The 12,655-nt window shown below is 44.5% G+C and overlaps 1 protein-coding gene across 3 annotated transcripts; it reads left to right on the top strand.

The window, feature by feature from the left end:
• The first annotated feature begins 236 nt into the window (after nt 1–236).
• LOC109887758 (ataxin-1-like) lies at nt 237–12,570 on the top strand. 3 transcript variants are annotated; one of them, XR_004206496.1, is made up of 4 exons: nt 237–376; nt 1,888–3,029; nt 3,497–5,333; nt 5,388–12,570. XR_004206496.1 is itself a non-coding variant. In XM_020479053.2 (3 exons), the coding sequence occupies exons 2-3, from the start codon at nt 2,025–2,027 to the stop codon at nt 4,889–4,891; spliced, it is 2,400 nt and encodes a 799-aa protein (XP_020334642.2). In that variant the 5' UTR covers nt 237–376; nt 1,888–2,024; the 3' UTR covers nt 4,892–12,570. The 3 variants fall into 3 exon arrangements, 1 of the variants encoding a protein (XP_020334642.2); XR_004206494.1 differs by having other exon boundaries at nt 3,497–5,895; nt 5,929–12,570; XM_020479053.2 differs by having other exon boundaries at nt 3,497–12,570.
• Nucleotides 12,571–12,655: the final 85 nt, after the last annotated feature.

Below are 12,655 nucleotides of genomic sequence, written 5' to 3'. Positions count from 1 at the left end.
GTTTTCATTGCCTGAGGATTGCCGTTTAGAGAGGAACAAGGCAATGTGTGTTCTAAAGGGAAATAGATAACTGTGCATGCAGACATTCGGGGGGAAAATGGCAAATCAAGTATTCCTAGCAGAAGGTAAACATGCGTATTTTTTATTGGCTATGAAGCTCAAATTTATGAAAATTATCGGACTTATATACCTCAAAATTATCCAGGAAATCGAATTTACTATGTCTGACGTCATCTAGGAGCGCCACTGGGTTTTCGTCTGCTGGCCTCTGAAATGGGCTCGACTAATCAGCCCTGATTTCATCCATATTTCTTTATCATATTAACTGTTCCGAAAGCTTAAGGCAGCCGAGGCATATCCACAATGATATTTGGAGGTAAGTGCACGAGAAGACAGGAAGTCGTGTCGTCTGGAGATACTATATTTGACCGATAATACCAGGTGATAAATGGCAATCCAGCTAGCTAGCTAGCAAGCCATTACTAGTGTTCGCTGATGTCAAGCCATAAATTCTGACGTTGCCTGGCCTTCTCACTTCACTATTATTTTCATCCCACGAAAGTTTACTTTTCTAACTGTGCACACAACAGTAGGTAATTGTCATCCAATTATTTGATCATGTTTTCTAGCCAGTATGAGTATTCTCAAGCTTGTTTGAATGACATGAGGAAACACCCAACTAGATTGCTACTTTTTACTCCCATCCCAACTCAAATTTCAGTTTTAGCTATAGAACTATCAAGAGAGCTTAATCAATTTGATATCAGATGTGAACATGTTAAGTTATAGTGCAGTTTGTCCAATGTTTTACGTTGCGAATGACAACATGATCTATGCCTTGAGATCATTGCTCCTATTCAAAGAAGATGACAACAGCATCCTTCACCAAATAGGCCTACTGTAGCGAATAACGCTAATTTCTTCATGGACATGTCAAAGATTGGTTATATTGGGGGAAATGTTGGCACTAAAATCGCAGTGTCCTGCGCTCCTCTTCACATGGAAAGTGAGGCATGTGATATGAATGTTGGTCATTTAGCACGTTTTATATAAGGTTTTATAAAGAAAGGGAGGATGTGTGTGGGTGGAAGAGGGTTTGTTGTGTAGGTGTTTAACAATCTCATCTGTCTTCACCCTTAAGTTTCCCTCGCCTGGCTTCCTACTAATAATCCAATTGACTGTGGAGAAAATACACAGCCGTGTCATGGGACAAGACAATATAATTAGGCTAGCTGAAAAAAATGGTTCTGAGTCATCTGAAAGCATTTCTGGTTGCAGCAGCTGAGGTGTAGAGAAGTCTCTCCATTACTCTCTTACTCACTCCCCCTCTTCCTCTTGTGCTGTGATTCACTATGTCATACAGTTCAGCCTGTAACATAACTTGTTGCCATGGGGAGAAAGCAATATGGCATAGACCATAAATGAGTTGAAGTGTGTGCTTGATCTTTATGGTACTGTTGGTTTTCTCAACTCCTGTCATCACATGATAGCAAATAGGCCTAATTATTCAAGGAAATAATATCCAGAGTTAAAAGCTGCAATATGTAGCTTTTTGGGCGACCTGACAAAATTCACATAGACGTGTGTTATAGATGTGTCATTCTCATTGAAAGCAAGTCTAAGAAGCGGTAGATGTGTTCTATTTGTTTTTGCGTCTTTTACTTTAGGTTTTGTACACCAGCTTCAAACAGCTGAATATACAATATTTTTGGTTATGGAAAATATACTGAAAACACAAGTTTCCTTTCATCTACTATCTCTCTCAAACATCTTGGCACTCTAAGCCTGGCTTGTGACGTGGGTCTAGTATGTGTTGATGTAGTATGTTAAGGTGAATCGTTGGGGTCGTCTGGCGGCTGGTCACACTGTCTCTCTCTGTGTTTCTAGGTGAGGCGGTGGACGAGGTCAGCTGCAGGTTCTCAGAGCTGGTTCCTGTGGTGCTGACTGCCTGGCCAACGGGCTCCACTCCCCGTGCTGCACAGTAAAGAGCATTTCACGCCCAGACAAGACCACACGGCACCGCCATGAAGCCGGGTCACGAGCGCAATCAGGAGTGCCTGCCTCCCAAGAAGAGGGATCTCAACAACAGCACCAGTAGTAGTAGTGCGGGAGGAGGGGCAGGAAGTGGGGTGGGAGGGGGAGTGGGGGAGGAAGTGCCCTCCACTCAGAGCTCAGGGGTCGGTAGTGACACTCAGGGAGGTGGCACAGCAGAGGAGTGGCTGCATGCTCAGCCTGGTCTACACTATGGAGTAGAGAGTGCTGAGGGCCTCCAAGGGCTGCCTGTTGACCAGTACAGCATGCTCTATAGGGTGGCTCTCCCCTCTGTCTCCTACTCCCAGACCAGTCTACACCCAGTGTTAAGCCATATCTCTCCAGCTTACACTGTCCCCTCATCTCTCCTACAGCATCATCCAGGTATCTCCTATCCCCCTCTAGGCTATGCCCAGATCCCCCACTCCTCTTTCCAGTTTGTCTCTCCATATGGTGCAGTCCCTTATGCAGTCCCTCCTGGCTTTGTTCCCAGCACCCTGATCTCCCCCTCAGTTGCCCTCTCCCAGCCCCACCTGGTCCCCTACCAGTCAGTCATCCAGGAGGGGTTGGTCTCCCCTCCTACCCAGGCCCATGTATCTGCCCATGCCTTTGCCAAAGTGGGGTCGTCCGGAGGGGTCCCGCTGATGCTGACCTCGGAACAGGCTGCTCAGCACCTGGGCCCGCTGCCCGCCGCAGAGCTCAGTCCTCGGGGAGTGCCTGTCTTTTACCATCCTCAGGGCACCAGGGCTGCGCCTGCCCCCAGGGACCCCTACAGCGGGGAGCAGGAGACGGATAGGGAGGTGAATGGAGGGGAGAGGGAGCAGGCAGCCAGGGAGATGCTCCAGGACTCAGTCTACAATGCCAGGAATGCAAGGCTGCTGCAGGCAGCATCCGCCTCTGTAGCACTGGAGCACGCACAGGACAGAAGCCTGAAGAGCCGCAGGCTGGACGAGAGGGCTTCGCCTGGGCAGCGCAGCACCCCAGACACTGACCTGGAGGTAAGACTCAAGGTTTTGTTGTAGTAACTTACACGCATGTATTTACTTATTTTAAATAAATGGTTTTCGAATAAGGAGAGTTTTGATTTTGAATTGTCCAAAATTCAGACTTTATTTAGTGCACTTGACTTTTTATAGTGTCTGCTGTGACAGTTGCATAATATCCAAGTTCCCCTCCACTTCCTTCCTTTATTACTTGAGGGTGTGCTGATCATTGGGCAACCAGTCACATCCACACACTGCCTGCTGCTTCAAGGAAAGACTAAAAATGCTCTGGCTTGTGGTCTCGCCTAGAGTTGATAGGAAACCACTGCTTTCTGAGGCTTAATAATGGTGGTTGAGAGGAGGTACAGGAGGACAAAACTCAAGTCTTTTTTTCCTTTTTCTCAGACACGACAATTTATTACATTTTAAATCTGAAAAGGTTGATTGAAATGTGTTAAGATGTGTCTTTTGTCATCCTCAAGGTTCAGCAGGTTGTTGGTCGCCTAGCCTCTCCTGTCCAAGGTGTGAGTGGAGGGCGCAAAGAGGTGTCCTTTGGTCCCCTGAACCTATCCCAGGGCTCCCAGAGAGGCAGAGAGGCTCATGGGGAGGCAGGGGAGAGTACTGGCCGGACAGCATACGCAATCCACCCTGTGGTGTATGGAGACCCCAGGGTGACGGCCCATCAACAGCAGGCAGGGCAGCCAGGCCACGCGGTCATCTTGGCCAATGGACAGACAGTCCTGGTCCCCTTAGATTATCATCAACATCATCAGCCACCCCAGCACTACCCCAGCCGGACAAATGACGACACCTCTGCTGTCACCATGGCCTCACCCACCACCTACTCTAAAGCCTCTGAGTCTCCAGCCAGAGTGTGCCTCCCAGACAGGGCTGTGGTGGAACTGGCCGTCGTGGAGCAGCAGCCTATTTCTGTTCCAGTCGCGGCAGCCCTCACGCAGGCCCTGGCCCCGGCGCCCACCCCTGCCCCCTCCAATCCCTCCCATTTCATGAAGGGGGCCATCATCCAGCTGGCCACGGGGGAGCTGAAGCGTGTGGAGGACCTGCAGACTCAGGACTTTGTGCGGAGTGCTGAGGTGAGCGGGGGGCTGAAGATCGACTCCAGCATGGTGGTGGACATCAGGACCAGCCAGCAGAGACCCGGCCTGGTGGCGCTGCACTTCACAGTGGGCGAGCAGCAGAGCAAGGTGACCATTGACGTGCCCCCAGAACACCCCTTCTTTGTGTTTGGCCAGGGCTGGTCCTCCTGCAGCCCAGAGCGCACGGCCCAGCTCTATGGCCTGGCCTGCCACCACTTGCAGGTAGGAGACGTGTGTGTGTCCATCACTCTGCAGCAGCCACCCCAGCAACAGAAACCGCCCCTGCAGCAGCAGCAACAACAACAACAGCAGCAGACCCAAGCCAGGACTTCCACCAAAGTCAACTCTACATCAGGGGCCATCGGCCAGCCCATGGGGCCCCCTGCCCCCCAGCAGCCCAGGCCACAGCCTCACTTCAGGATGGAACGCGTCCACAGAGAGAGGGAGAGGGGGGAAAAAGAGGAGCCTATGCAGCTAGGGGGTGTTGTGCAGAGTGAGATGCCTACCAGACCAAATAGGACTTCAGCAGAGCAAACTAGGAGCCAGAGCAGTTACTATTTGCACACGGAGGGTTCTGCTCGTCCAGGGGCGGGGGTGGGAGTGGTGTCGACAGTGTCGAGCGCGTCTCAGAGGCGCTGGTCCGCCCCCGGCCTTCAGAGATACATGAAGGTAGAGGAAGGGGCGCACCCTCAGCTGGGCCCCTCCGGCTCCTCTCGACCCTCCTTCATCCCACAGGAGGTCAAACTGTCCATCGAGGGGCGCTCTAATGCTGGGAAGTAGCACCAACCTTGGCAGTCCACACCACAGAAGAGACTGTCAGAGGAGTGAAAGCATCAGAGAGGGGGAAAGGGGAAAAAGAGTGGGAATGTAGCCTCAGAATGTTTGATATTTTGCACACCTAATAAGATTACAAGTTCTTTGTTTTCAGGGGAACTACCTGGTCTGGTGGCTGGTCAGGTCCACTCTATTTGCCTGTCAGTCAGTCAGGACAGCTCCTGGTCCAGTGATCAGGAGATTGGGTCTCTGCTCTCCCAGGTTGACAGGGAGCGGATGCAGAAGCAGGGAGTGTATGTAGCTGGTGAATCACCTACCAAAGTCTTCAGACTGCATCTTCCTTCCGCCCTACCAACCTCTCAGAACCATCCTTATCAGAGGTGAACCAACCTCTCAGAACCATCCTTATCAGAGGTGAACCAACCTCTCAGAACCATCCTTATCAGAGGTGAACCAACCTCTCAGAACCATCCTTATCAGAGGTGAACCATCCTTATCAGAGGTGAACCAACCTCTCAGAACCATCCTTATCAGAGGTGAACCAACCTCTCAGAACCATCCTTATCAGAGGTGAACCAACCTCTCAGAACCATCCTTATCAGAGGTGAACCAACCTCTCAGAACCATCCTTATCAGAGGTGAACCAACCTCTCAGAACCATCCTTATCAGAGGTGAACCAACCTCTCAGAACCATCCTTATCAGAGGTGAACCAACCTCTCAGAACCATCCTTATCAGAGGTGAACCAACCTCTCAGAACCATCCTTATCAGAGGTGAACCAACCTCTCAGAACCATCCTTATCAGAGGTGAACCAACCTCTCAGAACCATCCTTATCAGAGGTGAACCAACCTCTCAGAACCATCGTTATCAGAGGTGAACCAACCTCTCAGAACCATCCTTATCAGAGGTGAACCAACCTCTCAGAACCATCCTTATCAGAGGTGAACCAACCCTCAGAACCATCCTTATCAGAGGTGAACCAACCCTCAGAACCATCCTTATCAGAGGTGAACCAACCCTCAGAACCATCCTTATCAGAGGTGATCGCATTCACTGGACTTTCTCTCTTCTTTGACCAAACCATCTCCTCTGGAAACCCAAGACTGGGGAGAATATATAGCTCATGTCTGGTAGACAGACAACAGGGTCTGACACAGTGACAAGAACATAGCTATCCTATTATGCTCTGTCTCCCCCCACATTTCTATTTTAGTCTGTTACCTTCAAAAGCGTTCTCCCAAAAAGAAAAAAAGACTAAAGGTGCACTTGCGGTGCTGAATTTCTGGCATCGGCACATGGATGCTTTTCCCTCTAATGATGTTGGTTCTCTTGATGCAGACTCTTGATGTGTGTCATCGTAACTTAGTGTGCTTCTCTAGTAGGAGCAGAGGACTTCTACTAAGGCACAGACACTCTCCCTCATCTCCCTGCCTCTCCTCGTAGGGCCCAGTCTGCTGAGATAGGGTCTGAGAGGAGGGCAGGCAGCCTTAGAGGTCTTTCAATCAGCTCCTTCAATCAACCAATCAGAACCTAGGAAACTGCTCACTCCTTTCGTAACGCACCAACCACGCTTCCCCGTTTTTCATTTTACACCCCAACCCCACTTTGTGCCACGGTTACATGTCAGTTTTCCCTTCGAAAGAAACCAAAAGAGATCATGCATTCCAGTATCATAGTGATTATCAGTGACCACAAGATAAAACAACACTCATCTTCCCGAATGCAGCCCTTCCTGCCTGCTATACCTCTCAGCATTCCTCTGCCTGACTGATGACTGTTTACTGTCACTGTATTTGTAGGTACCACTACTGGAGGCACGGGCTGCTCCACTAATGTCACCTGTGGGAATGAAGCCTGCATGGAGCAGTACTGGCTGCAGCCCGTCGTGGACGGTGAGGGCCAAAGAGTGGGACCCTGCCCCCATAGAGCCATGTTGGCCCCCATAGAATCTCTTTCAGTTCAGCAGCCCCTGGGCCTATGAGGGGGATCCCAGTGTGTGTTGGAGGGGATGGAGTTGGCCCTGCTTCATACATTTTTCACACTATTGTCTCAACACAAACTGGGGGGGGGTCTTTTGGCTTGCTTTCCAGTGAATATAATTGGTTTAAGGTTATCCTGCCATTTTCCAGTCTGGTTTAGGTTGTTCATGGCTAGCTAGCTATGTGCCTCTGCTCGTTTAAAAGCAGGATGGCACTAGATATGTTATCTTGCCAGGTCAGCTTACACGACTGTGTGAAATGGGTATATGAGTCTAGTCAATCCTAGCTCAGTTACCAAAAATCAAAGCAATAGTGGCTTTTCTGTTTATTTGGGGTTTTCTGTGTATTTTGTTATTGTTTTTATATTAAAATCTTGCGTATCAGACCTAATACTATCTTTAACCCTGACCTGAAACGTTCCTGCTTTTCAAAGGTGATGCACAATTTGTCTCTGAAATGTTTTGTTCTTTGTATGGTTATTACAGATTCACAATCAAAGCATGTCTTTTGAAAATAATTTGTTTTCAAAAACCAGGCATTTCCTCTGGAGAGAATAGTCTCATTTTTGATGGACTGGTGGTTCAGGCTCTGATCCTCACTAATAGTATTCATTATGGTTTTATATGGTTACCCTATATGGGTTTTTTATGGTTACCCTATATGGTTTTATATGGTTATCCTATATGGTTTTTTAATGGTTACCCCATATGGTTTTTTTATGGTTACCCTATATGGTTACCCTGTATGGTTACCCTATATGTTTTTTTATGGTTACCCTATATGTTTTTTTTATGGTTACCCTGTATGGTTTTATATCGTTTCCCTATATGGTTACCATTTATGGTTTTATATAGTTTCCCTATATGGTTACCCTATATGGTTTTATATAGTTTCCCTATATGGTTACCCTATATGGTTTTATATAGTTTCCCTATATGGTTTTATATAGTTTCCCTATATGGTTTTATATAGTTTCCCTATATGGTTTTATATAGTTTCCCTATATGGTTTTATATAGTTTCCCTATATGGTTTTACATGGTTACCCTGTATGGTTACCCTATATGGTTTTATTCAAGTGCATCTCCCAGAGAGGCTTGACTCCAAATCAGTGGTGAGCATCTTAACTGTCCTCTGTTTCATCCTCTCCTTTGTCTTTGAATCTACTTGTGTACATGTAGAATTGTTTTATTCTGTCCATGGCAATATTATTTCCAGTGGACCTTAAGATTGTCTTGTATTGCACATAGAAAACTTCACCTGTTGATTCACACTGACCTTGTAATGGGAATTACAAATGTTTTTGTAGTTATTACATTATTTCTTTTAAAGTATTCTTAAGGTAGTTTTGGCAATAGAGAAGCTAACTTGCATGGTTGACACTGTTTACAAATTAGCCAAGAAAAAATGCTGCAGTTTCCTTTTTCGGACACAGATTTTAGTCACAGAAACTTCAAGTGGATGAAATCAAGATGAAAGTGCAATTTAGTTTGATATGTCATTCTATAAAGCAGACAGACATTTAGTTTGTCATTCCATAAAGCAGACAGACATTTAGTTTGATATGTCATTCCATAAAGAAGACAGACATTTAGTTTGTCATTCCATAAAGCAGACAGACATTTAGTTTGATATGTCATTCCATAAAGCAGACAGACATTTAGTTTGATATGTCATTCTATAAAGCAGACAGACATTTAGTTTGATATGTCATTCTATAAAGCAGACAGACATTTAGTTTGATATGTCATTCCATAAAGCAGACAGACATTTAGTTTGATATGTCATTCTATAAAGCAGACAGACATTTAGTTTGATATGTCATTCTATAAAGCAGACAGACATTTAGTTTGATATGTCATTCCATAAAGCAGACAGACATTTAGTTTGATATGTCATTCCATAAAGCAGACAGACATTTAGTTTGATATGTCATTCCATAAAGCAGACAGACATTTAGTTTGATATGTCATTCCATAAAGCAGACAGACATTTAGTTTGATATGTCATTCTATAAAGCAGACAGACATTTAGTTTGATATGTCATTCCATAAAGCAGACAGACATTTAGTTTGATATGTCATTCCATAAAGCAGACAGACATTTAGTTTGATATGTCATTCCATAAAGCAGACAGACATTTAGTTTGATATGTCATTCCATAAAGCAGACAGACATTTAGTTTGATATGTCATTCCATAAAGCAGACAGACATTTAGTTTGATATGTCATTCCATAAAGCAGACAGACATTTAGTTTGATATGTCATTCCATAAAGCATACAGACATTTAGTTTGATATGTCATTCCATAAAGCAGACAGACATTTAGTTTGATATGTCATTCCATAAAGCAGACAGATATTCCCATTAGCTTATGGTAATTCCAGTTATTTTTTTATTCTTAAATGTTAATGCTCTTGTCAGAAAGACATTTCACCTCAGTTTTGTCTAGTTTTAATGTCTCTGGTCACTTCTGAACCGATAGTCCTGTCTGTAAATGTGTATTTGTTTTGATATCACCTGTGTCACAAGATGTGCTCCAACACAGATCCAAGCATTAATATCCCAGGCTCACCGATACTGTGTGAGAAGGTAACTGTGTGTTAGATTATCTATCTGCTGGTCTGCCTGTACCTGTATCCTGGGCTTTGAGCTCTGAGGTGAAGACTGGTGATTGTGTGTGGTGACACCCAATGCCTTCTAATGGACTGGAGTCCCTCATCCACACTATTTATAGATGGCTGTGTCAAATCTAGTTCATACATCCCTTTCAACCCTACTGCCTCCACAACATTTCTGTTGAGTGGAGCCCCCAAGGACTCACAGTTCACTGAGGATAAAACCTTTGACCGTCTTCAACAACAAGGAGAGGGAGAGGGGAGGTCCGTTAGGTCTGATCAGGGCAGAGTCACATACCATTTGATACCGTCATGACAACCAATTTTGTTGAAATATAAATGTTTTTAAATACGGTAGTGGTCAAATGCCATACAGAGATGAGCTGGATGATTTTCCACAGTGGAGCAGTAGACATTTAGCCCTAAACCTCTCAATACTTATTAATTAATTTTTTTACAGTGATCACGTTTTGTTAAATTTTTTATGCTATAAGCAATACAGTTACACAGAATACCTGAAAACGTCATGTAGTATAAGCATGTGCTATGCAGTAAACTCTGAAGTATTCTGCTCTTCAGTGTCCAAGTGTACCTACTACGGTGTAGGACAGGTTTGTAATCTATATAAGAAGGTGGCTGATGCAGTCATTGTACACTGATCTCTCTGAGTACTATTGCTTATCAGTGCCCACTCTTAGGTGTCTGAATATAGTGGATTTATTTTGTTAGGTTTTGTTCAGACCCTTAGTTGTCACTAACCTAAGTTCAGCACAGTGTTTTGTTCCAGTCAGCTCAGCCTATTACCTCCACCTTCCGCTGCCAAGCAGTACGGGCCAAATCATGACCAGAGATGGGTATGCATGTGTAACTCAAGTTTTGATGTAAATCTGTCATTGACATCTATGGATTTGTGCTGAAATTCAAATCATGTGCATGGATATCCAGTTAGATTTTGGCCTTACGATCTCTCTTGGTCACGTGTAGCAATACCTTGTTTAGATATGGTATGAATGTTACGGTGTGTATTTCAGCCCTGTAGGGTCAGAGTCTTCTCTTTGGTGAACTTTTACTCTCCAAAATGTACTGCCTTACCAAGGGCTCTCAGCTGGGCCTGTCTCACATTTTATAGGAGTTGGTGTGGAGAGTGCAGATGCTCTGAAAAAGGACACTGTCAACAGCCTGCCTGTGTCTGTGCACTGTTGTCAAATGTTTTGTGAATGGGTTGCATCTCATGTCCCACCTCCCTGGGGGCTGTTCCAGAAAGCAGGATCAATGAGTTAGCCAGCTAACAGTCCCCCCAAAAACGTAAATAACTGCATTTTCTTTTCGAGAATGATGAACTTGAAATTGGTAATGGTATAATTGACTTGACAACCAACAATCCATATTCGGGTTTAGTTTTCTCAATGAAAATGAAGAGATTTATTTGGCTGCCTATCAAAGTTAACTGGCTACGGTAATGATCCTGCTTCCTGGAACACCCCACTGCTCATCAACACACTCTTTGCTCCAGATATTCTTACTTCAGTAAAATATTATTAACATAACTCCTCACATGCACAAACAGCACTTCTGTGTCTTACCACCTCCTCTCCTCCCCTTGCCATGCCACACAACATGTGTATCAAACTCAGTATTCTGCTCTGGGACAACCATTCTAGGTGCAAAGCAGTGCCTCCTGTTTATTTACCTCTTCCTCTCTGTCTTGAACACAGTATGTGGTAGTGGCTGTATGACCACTCTGACTCTCAGCAGACAGTCAGGTGGACAGGCACATTAGCAGCACGCCCTCTGTTAGTCAGACTAGCATCATTCTCAGACTTCTGCTCGGAGCGTGAAAGTGCTACTTCAGCAGTTTTCTAGGTTCTTCTCTTGACTCTAACCATCGTAAGAAAGGGGAAACATTTGACCCGTACGTTTTTGATTACAATTTTATTCAAGAAAGAAAATTGCACTAATTTGCCATCCTTTATAGTATTATAAAATTAACGGTTGGTTAATTGAAGTTTTTAATTATTAGCGCTAAACAACACAACCCAATGAAACAATCACTTGACAGTTGTGCATGTTTGTAGAGATAATGTTTTGTATGGCTATTATCAAGCTTGTCAATAACGCCTTAAGATCTGTACAATGTGTTAATGGAATGATGCTTCCAAGTGACCCAGTTTCCCTGTTTTTCTGTAGCTGCAAAGGTGGATCAGTTCACTCTTGTTGTATTGACCCCTCTTGGCACTCTCCTGGTGTTTTATTCATAAGCAGAAAGGCATTTGGAGATGGACTGTATCTCCGGATAGGGAGAGGTTACAGTGAGGGATCATGTTAAGGTGAGTCCTTAGCATTGCTTGAAAGCTGGACCAGTAACTGACTCGCTGTTTTTTACACACACACACCACCCTCTGTTGTTAATGTGAGTGGACGTTGGGGGTAGGTCCCTGAAGGTGAGGTTGTGCTCGATGTATTGTAGTTCTGGTCCTGTCTGATCTACATGTGAGGCTTTTCAAACCACTTTCCTTTATTATTAACTGTATGGTCCCTGTTTGTTTTGTGATTATGGAAAACGGCTTTATGACCCCTGTATAAAGTAGCCCTGTTGGTCTGATCTTGTATGACTGAGGTAAATAGACTGGATGGGATGGTGTTGTTGCCAGGCACTAGAGATGCAGAATTAAATCAGGAAGATGAGAATGGTTAAAAGTTTTAATGGAGTTGTGTATTTTCAGATTTGACATTTGTATTTTGGCACTAAAGTTACTGCTTTTTACGTGACATTTGACCAGTTCTAAAAGAAACAGCATCCTTTTTTTAAAGTATAAAATCTGCAAAATATATGCAATGATGTATATGTAATATTCAATCCTCAAATATAATCCAGGTTGTATAAACTTTTGTATAGTGAGTTTTAATATAGTATGGCCGTACCAATATGTATTGATTCGTATCAAAAGCCTTAGTTGTCTATCCAAAGTGCTCCCTTAGAGTACAGTACCCTACACCTACCTGAACTTTACAAAGCATTAATAACTATATTTTGTTGCGTTTTTTTTATTTGTACCCTTTTTGAATAAAATAGATTTGTACTGTATATTTGTACCGCTGTGAACTACTTAAGGCTGTTTTGTTTTTGTTTTGCTGTTTTAATTCTATGTACTTAAGGACACAAAGATATT

Source organism: Oncorhynchus kisutch, linkage group LG3 (genome assembly GCF_002021735.2).
Source record: "Oncorhynchus kisutch isolate 150728-3 linkage group LG3, Okis_V2, whole genome shotgun sequence".
Classification (NCBI taxonomy): domain Eukaryota; kingdom Metazoa; phylum Chordata; class Actinopteri; order Salmoniformes; family Salmonidae; genus Oncorhynchus; species Oncorhynchus kisutch.
This window is presented reverse-complemented; position numbering and strand designations above follow the sequence as displayed.

Excerpts from the sequence above, each read along its gene's own strand:
- LOC109887758 (XM_020479053.2), top strand. The coding sequence starts at position 2,025 with ATGAAGCCGGGTCACGAGCGCAATCAGGAGTGCCTGCCTCCCAAGAAG. Across the intron at positions 3,030-3,496 it reads CCCCAGACACTGACCTGGAG|GTTCAGCAGGTTGTTGGTCG; the intron begins GTAAGACTCAAG and ends GTCATCCTCAAG.